General features: G+C 40.3%; 1 protein-coding gene across 6 annotated transcripts in view; it reads left to right on the top strand.

Moving 5' to 3' along the window:
- Positions 1-19,744, top strand: part of Adgrl2 (adhesion G protein-coupled receptor L2) — a 176,354-nt gene that overhangs the window by 18,125 nt on the left and 138,485 nt on the right. For all 6 annotated transcript variants that reach the window (XM_028786262.1, XM_028786261.1, XM_028786264.1 and 3 more), the window contains exon 2: positions 17,854-18,026. In XM_028786262.1, coding sequence (XP_028642095.1) covers positions 17,954-18,026 — 73 coding nt within the window. In that variant the 5' untranslated portion in view covers positions 17,854-17,953. The remainder of the gene's footprint in view (positions 1-17,853; positions 18,027-19,744) is intronic.

The raw sequence follows: 19,744 nt of genomic DNA, 5'->3' as shown, positions 1-19,744 counted from the left end.
AGATCTTGCCATGTTTGATATTGTTTTGCATATAAGACTGTTAATTTTATTGATACTTCAGCTGATGGTGTCCCTTACAGGGACATTACAGGGCTCAGTGATGGTCATGACAGTACATTTGCATGAGCAAATCCTAACACTTGGCAGAGTGTCAACTGCCCTCTGTCTTTCATAGCTTAGTTTCCCCAGGCTGTAAGATATTGCCAATCCTGAATAATTCAGCTTTTGCCATTTTCTTATGACTTTTCTCTCTCAGTTTCAAGAAACCGTATTAACGTGTCCACAACTAGGAAATTTTGGTGTCATGAGAAGTATTTTCAAAGGCTTCTTAAAATGCAATTTATATACTTAACTGATGTGTGGCCACAGTTGTAATCAAAGGAGGCTACACTCTTCCAGTTTGGAGCAACTGCCATGGATGGTGTTTCTGTGTGAGTGGCAGGCGAGGGCTGGGGTTTGCTTTAATAATCCAGAGTATTTGCAGTGACTTGGATTTCACCTTGAGGATGTTATTTTTGGTTCCCTGCAATACCACAGAGGTTATTGTGGCCACACATGTGGGTTCAAAAATTTGACACAATTTCTGGTACCAAGTTGGCCCAAATTTCCAGACCAAAAATATGCATTTGTTTGCATTGGTCTTCAAGTCTGTCTTTTAAAATACTTGTGTTTTAACTTTTCCAAGAACAAGACGCCTGGTAAATCCATTTCGTCTTTTCTACATTTAATCTGTAGGCTTTCGCTATGTTTGTTTCAGATGCACAGACATCTTTTAAGGCCCCTTCCTGAAGAAAGGTACTACCGGGTGAGATTTGGGCTCACTGGGTTTGTGGGAGAAACAGTATCTTTGCACACACTGTGAAGACTTGACCAAATGAAGTGTAGAGGAAAGCCGTGGAGACTGCCAGAAGTGTGTTCAGAATGAAGGGTATGGAAAGACCTAAATTTCAGGCCTGTCAGAGGAGGGCTGCAGGATACAGGCTGTTTTGAGGTGTTTGAACGTTGTTCAAACACTTCCTCAGAACAGTTCCACAGAAAGTGGAAGAAGCTGGACTTGGCCTGTTACTTTGGGATGCGTGTGGGAAGAGCTTGCTTGCTCTGTTAAGATTATGTAGACCATAGCTGTTTATAGTCTCAGTTGAGAGAGTACTACATTGAATAGCTAGTTTCTGATGTAGGGTAGCCACGAAATAGAGAGACACTATTGGAAGGCACTATTGGAAGCTAATTAGAATTTGTGGATGGACGGTAGTCCTGCTGAGAGACAGTGAAGACAGACAGACATTATAATAATTGTAATCAAATACATAAAGAAGCGAGGAATCACTAGGACCAAGGTTCTAGCCATATCCCACCCAATGGGAGAGGCATCTTCCTGTTTCTCATAATACTTGGAAGAGTGTAAAACTAAACAGAAGAGCGTAAGACTAAGTGTTCCCTGCCTCCAGTTTGCTTCAACCTAACCAGGAGGTGGACTTATTTATGTGATGCTGGAGGATACAATCGAGGCCTTGTGCGTACATGATAGGCAAGCGCTCTACACTTGAGCCATAGCCCCAATCCCACTAAGTGTATTTTTAATGTGATATCTATGCAAACATAGATTTTTCTTCCTTTATTGCTATCCCTAGAAGTGTTTTGGGGGTGAATGGCTATGTACTTCAGTAGTGTGTTTTCCAAATGTTCCTATAGAATGAGGCATTGTTTTTAGGCAATACGTTTAGATTTTCAATCACTTAATTGATTTATGAGAGTCTCCATAGTTATCAGCTTTGTAATCTATTTCAAGCAGAATTTCTGCTTCATCCAGGATAGATAAACTGAGATGCTTGTCAATGTTCTGGTCCTTCTGTCTTAAGAAGTCTGTGCATAAATAACTTAATAGTCATTATTCATAGGTTCCCTTAGTTACCAGTCTGTTTACTTACTGGAAGTTTAAAAGTCTTTCTCCCTCTGAATATTCATTTTTTTATTCATTGCAGTTTGTCTTTACTGAGTTGATCTTTTTCTTTTGTTATCGTAAACTCCTAACTTATATTCATTGAATTAAACATAATTAATTAAATGTGCAAAATGTGTTCTCTATAAGAGTGAGAAACACTTGGTGGAATTTCAAAGCTTGTGTGGTAGGTTATGCCTATACTCTCAGTAGGAAGAGGCAAGAGGATTGCCATGATTCCAGGACAGCCTATTACAGGGCCAGTCTCAGGACCACCAGAAATGGAGAAGTCAGTCCCAATCCTAGGCAGCAGTAGTATTCAGTTTGACTGGTGGTCCTTTGTCATATGTTAATTGAATAACAGCCCGGCTGTACTTGGTTTATCAGTGATGGGTAGGCTCAGAGCAGCGTCAGCCACTGTGGGCTCTCAGGGTCTCCTTTTGGTAGGGGTTACTTAGGAATTCAACCTAGCAGGCCTCATCTTTGCTAGGCTAAAGCTGTACCACTGAGCTCTACCCCAGCCTGAGTTTTGTTTCTGCAGCGGGACAAGTTTGATCGTTGTAATTTGCATAGACGAACGTACTTTGAGTGTCAAGATGATAGTCAGGTTCACATCCTAGCTAGCTCAGAATTGCCGCGGATACAGGGGTGATGACAGTAGAGTAGGCATTCGATCTTGGATTGCTCTGGGTGTATCTCAAAGTTGGCTTGCCTCTAGACAGTATGTTGTGATGCAGTCTGTTAGATGGAGTTTCAAACTCAGATCTGATTAAATGCTTCCCATAGCTGACTTCGACGTAGATTTAAAGCTGGTGGATGCTGGTTCCATTGTTCAGGTGGTCCGTGTGTTTGGCAACCGTTTTTACTTTTCAGATTTTGTTTTCTGTCAGTTTTATTTTGGCCAGATTCTCCTTCTTTTCTCATTTCTGCTCAAGGCTAAGGTCTCCCCAACTCATCCCATTCAAAGTCTCTGTGTGTCTTGGTATCTTTCTCTGTACCCCTCTGCACCTCTCTGTTCCCCCCCTCTCTCCTCCCTCCCTCCCTTTCTTCTTTCCTCCCTCCCTTCTTAGTTTCCTAGTTCAGGTAGCTTAGATAATAACTCAGTAACTACCAGGTGAAAATTAAGGTCTAATACTGAGAACAGGAAGTATTGTCTCTTGATATTGGAGAGTAACACTTTGCTCCACCCTTTCTTGGGACTTAAGTACAAAAGGCAATGCTTTCACTTTTCCCCTTTGTGATGTGATGCCTGATGGAGTTGCCATGCAGAAAGCAGGAAAGCCGACTCTCCCGGACCTTCAGTCATAGCTCCAGCATCCCTGCTTCCAGCATGCCTTGCCTCCTATCATCCCCAGCATCAGGACCCTCCTACCTAGTAGTGTCTCGAGAAGAGAGTCAGTAGGGAATCTTGTCAGAGGGTCTGGGATGTGGACTTGTTTCTCTTTCCTTCAGAAAGGATCAGTCATGCTGAGGACAAGGTTCAAGGTAATCAGCATGAAGCAAAGGGAGTGGACTGTACATTCTCGCTGGTGTCAAAGTGTGAGTTTCATTGTATTTAGTGGGTTGTGGAAACTATAAGCAACGACATGTTTGGGAGGTAAAATATATAAAGAGATGTTTTCATAATATTGTAGTAAGTCTGTGCTGGGGCTGTTGCCAAACCGTGCTACCATCGAGTCATCTAGCAGCACGTGGAACAAAGGCATTTAATTTTTACAGGAGACGCTAACACAGGTGGCTACGTTTTTGGCATGAGAGCATGTTCTGGAATGTGAAGAGCCATTTGTCCACAGCTCTTTTCTTCAGTGGGTGATGGTACATCAACAGTGGGTTATCTTTATCTTTTAATTGTGAAATGATAGGGTTTTTTTTTTTTTTTGAGGGGGACAGGAGGGTGGTTCCCTGCCTCCCAAAGTGCCTTATATTAAAATCTGATTAGAGTCTCATTGAGTTCTTGCTTTCACAGCAGAAGTCTACTGCAAATTGTGTTAGATGAAACTGAATAATAGCTATGGCTTGATTTAAAGCATTAATAAAATCTAAATTTATACATAAGGCTGTAGGATTTTAGGATTTTAATTTAGTGAAATGCCAGATAAATGCCTTCGAGTTTAGTTTAAGAAGTGTTTCATGAGAAACGCTTCTTAACCAAATTAGGACAGACACACATATCAGACCATTTACAGAGTCTAATTATTAAAACCTGCTAAATTTCATATTTAATACCTATGTGTCTCTTTGTAAATGAGTTGCTTAGGCTTATTGTCAATGTTGAATTTATGTATTACGGATAATTAGCTTGCAAACGCTGGTGTGATTTCAAAGTAGCCATGGCTTTTCAGTAGTCAGTGTGAATCACAGAGTGAAAGGCAACGTTCTATAGTGTGTGCGTCTCAGAGAAGACACCTGATGGGTTCCTTACAGACTGCTGGTGTTTACCTTCAAGTCATTCAGAATCGGGATGGCTCATGAGTGGTGTCTGAACTGGATTACTGATTGTTCTTGCATTTGCATTTTATTTTTTCATTCGTCGTTCTGGGTTAGCATTTGACTCGGGTCTTGTTTATGCTAGACAAGCACTGTGCCATTGACCCATATTTTTTAACCTATGTGTTACCCTGTTCAATGGTATCATTGTTAAAGAGTTGCTTTACTGATAGGAGCAGGTATTTTCCCATCTATTGAACATGTGGAAGTTGCAGCTTACTTTAAGAGATTTGCAATAGAAACAAAGATCATCAAGAGTTTCTGGGTGCAGTTTGCAACACATGTGTCTAATCTGTTCATTCATGTAATTTTCAGTTTTTATCTAAAAGCAAAACTAGAAGATTCAATATTGGCGGCTTCATATAATTTCACGTGCTTTATTTCAAAATTGTTGTAAATTGTGAGGGATATGCCTGTGTATGTGTGTGCATATGTATGCGAGTGCATGTGCTTGTGTGTGTGTGCATCCATATGTTTGTGTGTGTGTGTGTGTATATGTATGTGTATACTATTACTGTTCTAAGTAAGCATTTTAAAGTTGATCAGGATGGTTCTTCTGGCTTGGAACAGGGCTGCAGGCTTTGTTCTAGTTGTCATGTGGTGTCTCTCTGCTTCCTCAGCCTTCAGATGAGGAGATGCAGTGGTTCTAAGTTTTTCGCTGGAGGGATTGGTTTGATTCCTGTTGATGCTAAGAATGATAAGGTGAGCATTTATATGATATCAATAAGTTCATCTTTCAGACAAAATACCCATTTCTGTTTCGTTAATGCATACTCCTCAGTATTTAATTGAAAAATAAGCCTTCGGGGGGGGGGGAGGGGGAATACACTTTTTGGAAGCTCTCTGTCAGTTTGTTTCTCATTTAGATTGAAATTTGTCTCTGTTTTACCCGTGAGCATCTGAACACCACTGAGTTCCTTTATGGCCTCCTGATCCATCTCATGACTTCCCATGCTTCGGTTCCTTCCTGAACCTTCCTTCTCTACTTGGCTTCTTGCCTTCTCTTCTAGAGTTTATGAATGGTATCTGGCACTTTATGAAGTGATAGATGAGGAAGCCTTGAGATCTGTTTGCAATTAGCTCATGAGCCTCTGAAAATGATCCTCCACATCCTTTTTGATATCTGGGAGCTCGTTGTACCATGGTTAAAAATCGCCTTGTTCCCTAGTTTGTGTTGGAGGCTGCACAGAAGCTTCTGTTAGAGAAAACCAAGTGACGGGCAAGCGAGTAAGGGGAAAACGATATTCTCTAGCAAAGGACAAGTGGCCAAGGGGTTGCAGAGAGGAAGAGGGGTTAGAAGTGGTACAGACGCCCACAGCAGCAAGCCTAGTGTGGTCTGAGAGCGTGAATGGAATAGACTACATCTCTACAGACTGGAAAACGCAGAGAGACCGACTGACCGTTTTCACTTCTAGATGAGGGATGAAAGATACCTGGATTTAAGATGGTATTTTCCCCACATTGGATGAATCTGTCTTCTATTTGCTGTGTTAGCTGCAAGCGTGTTTACTACTCATTTCACACAGTCAGGATTACAGCCCAGAACAGGCATACAGCAGGAGTACTTACCTACTTCTTTAGCACATGGACTGCAGAAGCACTTCTCTGTCAGCCCTTTTCCTTGTCCTTGCTGCCGTTTCTGGATGCCAGTGGTACCCGGCTCAGTCCCTTCTACAAAGTGTGTACTCAAGAAGGATTTTTTTTGTCAGGTGGGGATGCTGGAGCCTTGGGAGGTAGAGCCTTACCCCTGCTGGGCAGGTGCCCCACCACTGACCCCAGTCTCTCTTTCCTTGTTTTGAGACAGGGTCTTTAAATTGTCCAGTCTTGCTTTGAACTTCATCTGCTACCCAGAGTGATGTTGACCTTCCTATCCTCCTGCCTCAGCCTGCCAAGGTACTTGGATCACAAGCCTCTACCACCAGGCCTGTTTTACTCTCAGGAGACTTAGTTTGAAGAAAGATAAACATTGACAATTTTTATCAAGAGCTTAAAAAATAAAATTTCCACGAGTTTGGTTAAAGAGTTGACATAATCTGACCAGCTGTCAGCATATGATGCAGAGTTGGTGGCAGGAGACTGAAGAGGGTCTGCCGATTCTGTTTTGGCATAAATGTGAGAAGAGGGTCTGCTGATTGGCTGCTTTGGCATAACTGTGTCTGGTCTGAATAAAATACTTTTATGTAGAAGAGAGGTCTTGTATGAATAAAAACATTGGAATAACACCAACGTGAAAGACATATTCACAATTTATTGAGTGAATAAATTTGGCCAAGCAGACTATTAGATTAAGTATTTTTGGAGCTAGCTCGGTTTGGATGTTTTACTAATGTAATTTTTCATTTTCATTTTCAATTTGTCTTTATACCTTATACATTCTCATTCTACCTAGCAGGCCCTAGTTACAGCTCCCTATTGCTAAACAAATATAAATCACATTGAGACAGCACTATATGTATTTGGGATAAAAATTAAAAACAAAACAAAAACTTTACAACTATAAAACACATCTCTGTCTTTCCCAAACTCAAACAGTGCTTCCTAGGAGCTGTGGCTTTAAACATTAAGAGTGAGCTGATATCAGTCGTGTGCTTGCTTATCTGCTTACGTTTAGTAAGCTGGGTCCAAACAGAGTCCAACAGTTCATTGTTAACTCAGTGTTTTCTTTTTTATTATTTCTTGATAATTTATTCCTTTGTTAGCGTAAGTTAGCAATCTAAAGGTATAGGTCTTATTCATCCTTACTCAGTAGTGTGCCGGTCCAGAAGGTTTTCCCGGGACTGACAGTGGCAGCGAGCAAAGCATTATTAATGCTAACAGTTGTTCTGCTTTAATCCCCTAGAATGATTGTTTGGGGCCAGCAGGAGATTTATTAGGAATGTATCCTGTGAAATTGTGTGTGTATAAGCTGCTACTTAGATTGTAAAAACGCTATTGGAAACTGTTTAAAAGTTTTAGCTATAATTGGTACGGACGTATTAACTCTGCTAAAAGAAGTATGTGTATATGGTTGGCCCATGCGCCTTAACCTTTTTATCATTTATCTTCTTGTATTAATGGCACTGAATTATTAATTCATGAGCCTGGGTGGGAAGAGCGAAGGCACCATTTAAATGTGTGGCAAGTTTATCCTTATCACCAGAGACATGAAAAAAAGTCATTTTGTGTTATCTTTAAAATGGAAAGGACATTTTAAATTTTTCATTTACAGTAATCCACTTTACTTCCAGTAAAACACCTAGATTACTACTACCATAATATAATGTTCTTATTCAGAATTCGTAACCTCTCTTCTTTGTCTTATGTGCATAATACTGTAGAAAAGTGTATCCTTCGTTTACTTTTATATGATATCTGTTGTAGCTTATGATGTGACTTTTATGAGTTATGTGTTATAGTTTATTGCGTTTCAGTGGGCATTACCTTTGCAGAAAGTCACATTTGCTAAAAAAAAAAAAAAAAAAAAAGAGGGTTGGTTGTGCATATAGGAATAAAGAACCTTGAAAATAATCATTTTCAACTAATATTTGTATACTGTATACTGACTATGACTTTATAGATATTTGGAGTAATATTAATGATTTGGCCTCATAGAATTTTTAGAATTTCAGCCAACTTAAATTGAGCAGTTTCCCTGTGTCTCTCGTGGGCAAGGGCCAGCAGTGCCAGGCAGTCAGTGTTGGAAGCTACTTTGCAGCAGCCGTTCCCATCATGAATTGGGTGCATTCCTAGGGTCTTCTCCAGAACCCCTTTACTTTTGAGGCTCTGGTTACTCTTTTGATGGCGTTTGCATTTTCCCACGCCTGACAAAGTAGTAGGATTGCCATGATAAAGACCTTTGTTCTCTTGTCTGGAACATTGTCCCCAGCACTGTGAGTGGTCCTTACGGGTAGATCCGCTTGTAGGAAGACCAACACCTCCGTCTGTTGTCCATATGATAGTGTTTGGATTTTCTCACCAGCACGGTGAATGTTCAGATTAAGTTTCTAAAGGCAGCACTGAGGGGGTAGGCAGTGCAGGTAGACCACGATCGTCACATGCTCATTACAGAACCGAGAGTATCCAGTCCTTCTGGTCGGAGTTTGTGCATCTGCAGGGTGGGTCAGCCATGGCCAGCCTGCATGAAGCTGGCCTCTTTGATACTTAGCTGTGCTTGATCGTTTAACCTTTACCACACAGTGGTTATGTAGTGACGGAGACTATCGACTCTTACAGCCTAAACTATTAACTCTCTGGCCCTTGACAGATGATGATGTTATCTGATTATTGCTACGATGCTGCAGTCCCTGCACATAACCTGGTGGTTTTACTCTTTCCAGATAGAATGAAACGATTCATAACTCTAGATGCAGGAGATCTAAACTATCAGTAGCTTTCATGGGTCCTTCCTCTCACATCCGCTTCTTGGTTTTTGGGAATGGGGGTATCTCACTGTGTAGTCCAGGCTGACCCTATGTGTGGTCTTCCAGCTGAGATTAAAAGACACCCACGATGCGCCCATCCTGCTATCAAGTCAGGTTTTCACTCTGTAGTCCAGGCTGGCCTTCTTCTCCAGCATCTCAAGTGTTGGAATTTCAGGTATCAGACCTGCACACATTTTTCCTCTTTTTCTTGTATGTGATGAGGTAACAATACGCAATTTACCCCTCAAAGTTCTCTAAATTAAAATGTTTAACAAGTCATTAATATATATATATATATATATATATATATATATATATATACACATACATACATAAACACTATATGCTATGTATATTAATTAATTCCTCACCAAATGACGAAGTCTTGTAAAGTTGTTTAAACGTTGAGTAAGTTTTTGTCAGTTTTTATAACCCTCTTTTGCCTTTTGTAAGACACTTTATTGTTTATGCTTTATTGTTTCCTATGTGTCATTTGACATTTTACCAGGGGTTGTGAAATCACATTTCATTTTGAAAATCATTTTTCTCAAAACCTTAGGCCTCTTCCAACTGTCTGAGTGGGGCAGCACTAACCTAGCTTCATGCTTAAATTTTTCAACAAAAAAAATCTTAAAAATGTGTTTATCTAACAGCTGTTCAAAATGACACAGTTGGTATTCATTTCTGAAGATACATGTTGACAAATTCCTTTCTGACATTGCCTTAAACTTTTACAATAGTATCACAGTCTGTAGCCAAGCCTATCCTAGGCTTCATTGTTCCTGGAATTAATTCTGGTTTTGTAAGATAACACTCTGTTCTGCTCATTTATTTGGACTCAAACAGAATCTTGTAACACTGGTAGTGGATTTAGTTATTTAGAAACATTTGATATATTCACTTTCTCTAAAAACAAACAAACAAACAAACAAACAAAAAAAACAAAAAAAAAGGTAGACATTGTAGACATTGATAAATCCAGACGAGGAGAGGACTTGGGTATCTAAGGGGACTTTATGCCACGGACTTGTTCTTCCCTGAAGTCCCTCCTGCCATGCTGATTTTGACTGTCTAGTCTTCTAAAAAGTTGGAGTATAGAATACATGACTAGAATACACATCAGGTTTCTTATGGTATCGTGGCTGTGGATAGAATAGGAGTTTAGTCACGTTGAGGAAGAATGTTTTCCTTTATATTACTGAGGATGAAATCAGCGCCCAAAGTCTGTAAGCGGGAAAATCAGAAAACCACACAGTGGATGACTACTTTTCCTACTCTCCTATACAGCTGCTGAACTAGAGACCCAGATGTCTGTCAAGGATCCCAGTTCCTTAACAGGAGGCATGTTAACTGAGCTCTCCATCTCAGCCTCAGATGATGCGTTAGATTGGTGTCATGTGATCTTAGTATACATCTCCAAGAGATGCCCTTGCAGAAACTCTGTTGCTTCCTTCCAACTTGGATATGAAATATATTGGTTATTATGAAGTTATAAGAATTTAGTAATTACTTGTTTTGCTTCTCCATTTGACATTCTCTGGCATATTTTAACTCTCCATAGAGTTTTTAATTTAATCACAATCTGGGTATTTTTCAAACAATTCTCTTAGAATGTACAAGACTAACTAGCATGTGAGATAAACAAAGGGAATACACATTGATTTCAGAATTCAAGGTCAGAAAGGGCCTTGGAGTTCCTCATTAGCCAATGAGAAGCAGATAGAAGGCTAAAACGACCCACTTCAGTGTAAAAGAAGCACAGACTCACACGGTGCTGTATAAAACAGGCAGGCTCCAAGGGAGAGCTAGCCTGCTTACTGGCTTATTGCAAACCTATGGCGCTGGATGCCCATCTTTCTTTTTCAGCTTTATGCTTTCTTTTCTCTTTAGTTCATTGGCTTCTGAGCTCTTTGTTGTTTGAGACGTTGTAGCCCAAGCTGTCTTTGACTATGAAGTAGTCTTGTGTCAGCCTCCTGAATCTGCAGGAGTTACCTGCAGGAAGGAGTATGCTAGGCTTTTGCTAAATATTTTTTAAGTTACTTCTCATATTTTTAAAGATAATTTTGGATGCTTTTTTCAGAATTCCTCATCACCTCAGAGAAACACTGATAGTGACAGGGTGTAGTAATATACAGCAGGCCTGGTTGTTGGGATTACACTTTGGTTGTAGACACAGACCAAGAGGGAATTTGACTACTGACTTCTTGTATGATAATTAAGGTGCATTGCTAATTATATTGGAGAAAATGTTTATGTTTGTTTATCTGACTTAGAAGCCACTTCCCAGGTAGTTTGATTCATGAGATTTATCAGTCTGGAATAATTTGTTAATTTATAACATGTAATTGTTAGTGCTTTAAATAGCAATATAAATGGGTAAAATTAAGGTAGCTCAACTGGAAATACTAAAAATTAAGTTAATACATGGTTATCATTACCTAAGGGATGTTAGCTTTGCTCATGTAAACATTTTGAAAATCAACTCATTATTCTTCTGGGTTTCCTGCACTTTCATAATCACAAAATGACATTGTTTACATATTTTATTCAAAAGTAAATTATATCAGAACACAGGCAGTACGTTTATCTGATCCACTTCCGTAGTGGACCTTGTGACTTTAGACTATGGGTGTATTTCCCAGCCTGCTGGCTCCTGCCCTGAAACAGCCTGTATGTTTCTCACTTTAAACTATGTAGTTTGTCCGTCAAGTTTGACTTAGTCTTTATTTGTTGGCTTATTTGTTTTGCTAGGCTGTGATGGCTGTTATACACGTAACTTGTTTTTTGACCTGGAGGGTGATCTCCCATTGGATGATATGTAGTTTTATTTCACTCTCCAGTGGATGACAACTAGAAGTTGCTCAGTAAGAACCTGCTTATAGGTGGGTTGGTGGGTAGTGGGTAAGGTGAAGCTTCCCTCTTAACCTTGATGGGCATGTTAGCTCTTAACAAAGGGGGCTGGGAATGGGCGCTCCTAGCACCAGGCCTGTATTCGTACAGGGATTACTGATTGGACCTCTCTCTGATCTTACTTGTAGTCTTGGTGCCCATACTTGGCTATTGAGCTAAAAACAACAAAACAAACAAACAACAACCAAACCAAACCAAACCAAACAAAACAACCCTGCCTGAGCACTGGGTGTGTTTTATGTGGATGCCTTTAACGCCAGAACTGTGCAGGTTCTGAATGGGGATCCCAGAGCAGGGTGGTTAACTGGACCAGCCAGAATTGGTGAGCTAGCAACCATAACGAAGCTCAGAGGGTCAATGGAGGACCTTGCTTCTGTAAGTAAAGGGAAGAGAGGTGTAGAAGATGCTGAACACACGTCTCAGGCCTGTGTACACATATGTGGGTGTATGGGAACACATACATGTGAACAGGGATACATGCACGCCGTCTACAAACAGGTTATAAATGCATACATAGGTAGAGATAGCTTTTCTGGGTCAGGTGTAGTGACACACCCCTGTGATCCCAGACTTTGGGAGGTGGAGGGAGGAAGATAAGGAAATAAGGCTATCCTGAGCTACTCAGTGAGTCTGACCTACTTGAGCCCCTGTTTCAAAAACCCTAAGTCATTCAGTCAGAATAGCTTTTCCTTTCCCCAAATAGGAAAACAACAATAACAGCAAGAATCCTGTCAGTATCCTCCAAATGCTTTCTAAGAAGAAGTACAAAATGCTTTGGTAATTTTTTTTTCCAAATAGAAGTTTGAGGAGTGTGTCAGCTTTCCAGTGTACACAGTGCTGTAATTTCGCCTGCTCTGTGGCTGTGCCTTCCGCCCCACACCCCACCCCTGTTTGGAACTTAAGTTGCAAGTTTTCTGTGCTGTCATAAGATGTCCCCCATACTGGTTTGAAAATGACAGCTATTTGTTTTTGTCATTTCAACTGGATGGGTTTTAATGAGGAGGATGGCAGCCTGCCCCGACTGTGCCTGGTGTCCACAGCTCAAGCCTCTTTTGCAGGCTCAGCAAGACTCCTAGATGCTAGCATAAAGCAGACGCAAGTGGGAGAATTCCCGAACTCTGCTCCTCTGAGCTACAGGGGAGGATTTATTCCTTTGCAAAGAGGAAGTTTCCATAAAGGGTAAGACCGGTGACTCTTGGGGGACCTTAGTAGAAGGTGGTCAGAAAGCACTGTGGGTATTGGTACCCTTGTCTGCTGGGATTAGACACAGGGAGTGAGGAGAGGGTGGGACTACTGGTTGGCCACGTGGTTTTAAGGTTTCAGCCTTGCCACCTCCACCCCCAATGCTGCCCTTGCGAAGGGAAGAAAATAAACTAAAAGCCCAAAGAAACATCGGGTGTTGAGAAAGGTTCTAATTAGTGAGTTTGAAGGTTCACTCTGGGCATCTATTGGTGGAAAACTCCCAGAGCTCTTGGCGTTTTTCTCAGGTCTGAGTGAGGAGGGCTGTAATGGATGGAACAAAAAAATATTTAGGAAAACTGAAAACCTTGACTGAGCTTTGTCTATGTTGATAGGAGTCTGTAACTTACTGGGGTCGAGGGGTGTGGGAAGGCCAGTCTCTTGCTTCTACAAATTTATATTAGTAAAATATGGAAAAGCTGCTTTCTTTCTGCTCACCCCCCGCCCCCTCTGAGCTGGGAAGTGCTGTCTGATAATGATTACAATTTTATAGTGGGAATGAGATCAGAAAGAATGATTTTGTGAAGCCATCCTTGGTTTACATTTAGAGTTGAAATATATTGATGTGTCGACTTCAGGCTTACCCAGAGCATGCTTGCTTTGTTTTCAGTAGCATGAGTGTGTCTGCAGTATCAAGGACTTGGGACTCTGGTCAGTCTCAGGCTTACAGAGTTCTTTCTCCTCCTGGCTCTCTGTAGGATTCTCTCTGCATTTACTATCCAATGTTGTCAATATTTAAGTGATTCTTCGTAGTAGTAACCTTGCTTTTGGTAGAGAACCCAGCTTCATTCATCCATTTTTGGCAAGTTTTTGTTAAGTTTCCTCTCCCTCTAACTGTCATGGATGTTAAGTTCTGTTGGCTCAATGATGATGCTTATTGGAGATTCAGCTTTCTATCTTCTGACCTCATAAATGCGATTTCCGGCCCACCCCACATAATGATGTGACTGAGAACTGGTCAGTGGTGGTTCCCTTTCAAGTCGTTTCGCTGACAGTTTAAGGCACAGGGGTGTTTATTGCAGCTGTTAAACAAAAAAAGCAGGTTACCGACCACAGTGAGTCTGAACTGTCCAGGGCTGTGCACAGGGGTGTGCACAGTGCTGAGCCGTATTCCTGGAAGTCACTCCCCAGCTGGGAAAGGCTTCCTAGTAAGGGCTACATTAATTGACTTTTTACATGGCTGAGTAATACGATGTGTAGATCTGAAGAGGTCACAGCCGAAGCAGGGGAGACAATGGCTTGCGGTTCACAGAAGCAAGTTAGGATGAAATAGCCGGGGTCTTATTGTTTGGAGGATGAGACAGAAGCCTAGGAGGTTGTCCATCAGAATCTTGGGTTTGCTGAAGATTCTAAATAGAGCCAGTTCAAGGAGTCCCGTGCCAGCTTTACTACGATATATGACGCGAGGTATAAACTGTTACCTAGTGTTCTCTGCCCATTCTTTACCCTTGCTGTGCTAAGCTTTCTGATCTGCTTGGAAAAAGATTTCCTGAAAATCTAAACACAAATAAGTAGTTAATCTGAGGTATTTTTCAAAGTAATCTTTTGTTGGTTGGAAGGATATTCGGTACCCCATTTCTGCTTTTGTTCCTATGCTTTATTTTGCTTGGTGAGAACTACCTACCTCCTCTATTTTTAGGTTGCACCCTTTTAAATTGTCTGTCTGTCTGTCTGTCTGTCTGTGCCCAAGTGACCCTTAAATGGTGATCCTCCTACCTCAGTCTCCAGCATGTTCAGATTGTAGGTCAGCAGCAGCATGCCAGGCTGTGCCAGTGCTTTGAGCTGGCGTTTGCAGGTTTGGAGGTGGTTTGGCAGGTTGGTCTGGTAGCCCCATGAATGCCTGTGAGTTTCCTTAGGCTCCAGTTCACTTCTGGGACAAAGCTTTTTGGATTCCTTTCACCATATTTATTTATTCATTCTATTCTTAGCTGATTGTGGTGTGTAAGTATTTCAGTTTTCATTAACATTTGTTCAATGAAGGGTTGTTTTTAATTTGGATCACAGCAGTAAAATCTGACTTAGTTTTCAAAAATTGCACTCAAAGTATGAACTTCTGGAAATAATTTTATTTGATGTGAAAGTGATTCGTTATAGGTTGTAGAATGAGAAAAATAAATTTGATATTTTTTTCTTTGCTGCACAGACAGATGAACTCCATCTTTATCTGCATAAAATAATCCACAATTTTACACATTCCAGAATCTTCTATTTACCAGAAACAGCCAATTACTGGGTCTCCCAGTCAAGTGGACTGTGCATTGTAAAGTGTGTTTCACATTCTCAAGCCTTAAGAGTACATGGGATTTCAGTGCATAAAATCTGCTTCTGAAGTCAGTGTGCTGGCCAAAGACCACAATAGAGGTCTTGGTTGTGTGGTTTCTCTTGCCTTTCGCTCTCACAGGCTATCCTATCTTGGCAGCCGTTTCCTACAAGACAGACATCAGCTCTTGATTTCTTCCTTCCTTTTCTCCCCACAAACAAGGACTCTTTCAAATAGTGGGTGACCAAAGACAGACGGATCTTGGATCGCTGTAAGAAACTGGAAATGGGTTTCAGAGTGGTGCAAGCGGGCGAGCTGCCTGTGTGGAGAGCTGGCTGGGCGAAAAGAACCTATTGGAAGGCAAACTTGGAGAGGCAAAATTCCTTGCTGGAGCATGGAGCCATCCAAAGGCTGTCTCAGTTTTAGTTGTAGGAATGAATGCCTATCATTCACATATTGAATTTTTTTTCTTAGCTGCTGTATATTGAAGTGTGTGAGAAAATGCTCACTGATGAGAGTTGGGTGTCAGAGCACTAGTCTTTTGATCCGTCTAACGTAGAATAACTTTCAGCGTGGAGACAGGAACTTTGACACACACAGGAGGGTAAACTACAAGTTTACTTCAGGTTATCTTTTGGCTAGCCCTGGGGAAGACTATCAGAGCGAGCTGGCTGGTTGTGCGTATGGAGGCGTGTCTTGTATCCAGCGTTATGATGTCTTCCTTCTTTCTGGGTCATTTGCATTCAGAGGAGGAAGACACATGGCACACTTTGTTTTTGTTTTCTTTCTTTTGATAGTGAAGCTTTTGTGGGTGTTCTTAGAGCTGCCTAATCCCCGAGGCTCCCCTAGTCACAGCCATACCTAAAAATCTCTTCAGAGCTAAAATACAGGCTGAACGTATATATGCACACACAGAGGCGTAGACATAGTTCTCTATCCTTTAACCTGTAGGCATGATAAAACCAATTCCTTATAATAGGAACATCTCCATCGCCTTTCATCTGAGACCGTTGTGGATTTTTATATGCAAATGCTAGAGAGTAGATTCAGAGTAATTTGTTTCTTGCATCCTTTTTGGTATATTTGTTGCTGACAGCTGTGATAATCCCTTTGTAGTTTGATGAATGTTATGTTTCAAACCATTTAGAATTTGACCGCTTTTCCATTGAAGTTACATCATGACAGAATAGAGGGAACTGCTAATCGAACGTGGTACATGCAGCTTCAAACAAATATGAGTGATTCGGGTGATTTGACAGAATACTCGATGAGCAGGAGAATGTGGGATCGCTGTTATTTTTCATGTGTTAGTGATGATAGGATGTAAATCAGCAAGACTTTGTTTTGAGTCATGTGTACAGCCCAAGAGAGAGGCAAGGAATAGAAGTGCTTTATCTTCCCACTTTATAAAACTCAGTTCAGTTAACACTGGGGTAACTCAGTGGTAGAGGTCTTGTTTAGCAGACATCAGCCCTTGGGTTCGATTTCCCAGTCCTGCCCAATGCCCAACAGCAAAAACTAACCAATTTCACAGTCGCACCTTGTGAAGGGTTCTTTAACAGTGGTTTCCTTACTGTGGGTGGCTGGACCAGGAAGTTCAGGTATATTTGGGAGCTGTCTTCATTTCATGTGTATTGTAAGCCTCTGTGGTTCCTTACACTACCCTACAAAGAAGTCGACCAGTTGTCTGGAAGGCTCCCTGTGGTCTCTCCCTGTGATCCTAGGAGCTCAGGTTGGGACAGGAAGATCCTGAGTTTCAGACTAACCTAGAATTAGACGCTGTCTTAAAAAGAAAAGAGAAGAAACCCCCAATGCCCTTGAAGATACAGTGCTCACAGCCTTTGGGTATATATTCAGGTCTAGTAGGCTTGGTGATGCCACTTTCATCTTAACTCCCACCTTACTCAGAGGAAAGCCATGCTAGGGAACCTAAAGCCTTAAAAGGAAGGTGTAACACTAGCTAACTGCTCATTCTGTGACCAGTTAGCAGGGAAGGAGCGGCTGGAGATGGTATTTTGATTGCTTGTGTTGTAAATGAACATGAAGCCACGTGTTTCAACCATTTACCTTTGTCTAGAAAAAAAATGACCTCGTTGGCTCTGTAATCTGTTATATGAAATATTAAATTATATTGGTGTTACTCTCATCAACAAATGCTAACATATTTATATTTATCTAGAGATTTATCTAGATTTTCTGATTTATCATTTATCTAGAGATTTTCTGTAGTCTAAAGCTAGTTCTTTAATCAAAAGGTTAATATCATAGAGAGACTAATGTATTATCTCAGGTGATTTTTCTGAGCTTCCATGCTATCCTAAGATAATATCATTACTATAATATATATGTATATGTATATATATATACATATATATATATACAGGTATATACATATATACACACATATTTATGAATATGATTGTCTACCCATTTTGGGAGCTTTTTTTCAGCGTGTCTCAGATACTGTGTATGTAGGAGCAGCTACCTTCCTGGATATGCGATCAGCGTGTATTTCCTAGATAAGAAATGGAGAGAAGGGAGTTTCGTTACTTATGCATTTGCTGTGATGACATACCAAGGTCTTAAAGTAATTGATTGATTTGTTTTTTTTTTTTCAGATATGAGGATCGATGATGCAGACTGCTGGGTTCGATGAAGCTGGGCATTTGTAACTAGATTCATTAAGGAATACAAAGAAAATATTTAAAGGGATCAATAATGGTGTCTTCTAGCTGCAGAATGAGAAGCCTGTGGTTTTTCATTATCATCAGTTTCTCACCAAATCCGGAAGGTAAGACACAGTCGTTCTTTCTTAAACCCAGGAGGACCCCAAGGTTCTCATCCGCTTTGTGTTATAATGAGGCTTCATTCTTAGTTGGTTATTTTAAAAATGGGTGTTGAATTCCTTTTTTTCCTTGTCATTAAATGACTATCATTACACTGTTTCTGGTATAAAAAAGTGCTAGATGCCTTATTTTGTATTTTATATCAGATTATAAATTTACAAAATAATTCTCAACATATACCAGTTGCCTTTGTTCCAGAAAACTTGAATTCTTTTGGCCTTTTCTTTTAAGCTGTTTTAGAAGTCCCCGTTCTCAGTTCTGCTTCTAAGTCGTATTAGGGCAACATCTGAAATAAAATTCCTCATTTATGAATACACAGCCACACTCTTTGCAGTGTGAAATTTCTTTTAGAAAAATAACAGCTTTCCCTATGCTTAAGAAAGACAGAATTTCAACCACTGAATTGTAACCTCAGTCCTTATAAAATGTGTAAATTATAAATAATTTCGAGTGTAGTTTTCAGTACAGACCTAAGTTTCAAAGAAGTACACTCATGAAATTTTTTCTTTTTTAGTTTTAAATAGTGATAACTCTCATATATTAATTTTAAATAGATTTTTTGATACTTATTATTTAGTCTTCGTTATTACTCACTTTTTAAAAAAGCTCCCTAAGGCGCTCTTTAGACCAGGGTAGAAGATACAACGTAGTAAAATCCAGCTAGGAGATCATGACAATGTTTGTATTTAGCATGAAACATATTAACTTTAAAGCATCTTTTAGAAATACCTGCACATACAGTGGATTTTTTAAAATCTCAATAAAATAAAACACTGGACTTACGTATATTTTTCCAGTATTCTAAGTTTTTACATATTAATAGAATGCTAGGAGAAAAGTACATTATCAACTCTAAAAAAGCCATTGTCTGTTGTCTTTGTGAAGAACTTCCAACCAACTCAATATTTTCATTTTGTCAAAAGGAATTGTTCAAATTACTTGGTTTAAAGTTGCGTTTTCTGTCTGCTTTCCCTGGTTCCTGCTTTGGAACTGGTGTAATTTAAATGATTAACATACTTAGAAATATTTGAAAATAGTTCCATATTCAGAACATATATATTCACTTGAAAGTTACACACAGGCTGGTATTTAATTCAGCGATGCCACAGTTCTTTGCTTTAGAGGTGAAGATAGGCAATCTGAAAGTGTATTATGTTGGAATAACTAGTACTATAATGATAAACAGGCGGAAACTGAGTTTAATAATAGGAATCTCAGGCTTGGATTGCTGTGAAAATCATATGTATGGTCTATAATTTTGCATCTGTTTTTTTTTTGGGAAAAACACTGCCTGAATTCCTGCTGTTAGAGTTGAGTGTTTTTATACATTGAAAAAGATTCCAGGTGTGGACCAACGGCTCATTAGTCCAATAATGAAAAATTTTCCAATCAAGATGGAGAGCCCTCTGCCAGCACAGTAGCTTCACTCTGTGGGGGGCGGTGTGCGGAGGCTTTTTCTTGACACACGGTTGTTTTATTTCAAGTGTCACCTCTCAGGTCAGGATTCATATCCACTCATAAGAGAAATTTCATTTTTACCTCATCAGGCCAGGGGTATGTTGCTTTTGAAGGAATTCCCTCCTACTGGCAAGAAAAGAGCCTGGGAGGGACGCACACTGCTGATTTTCAGAGTAGCCACAGTGGGCACACACTGCCAGAACAT

Source organism: Grammomys surdaster, unplaced genomic scaffold (genome assembly GCF_004785775.1).
Source record: "Grammomys surdaster isolate TR1022 unplaced genomic scaffold, NIH_TR_1.0 125460, whole genome shotgun sequence".
Classification (NCBI taxonomy): Eukaryota; Metazoa; Chordata; class Mammalia; order Rodentia; family Muridae; genus Grammomys; species Grammomys surdaster.
The sequence above is the reverse complement of the archived record's forward strand: the minus strand, read 5'-3'. Positions and strand labels throughout refer to the sequence as shown.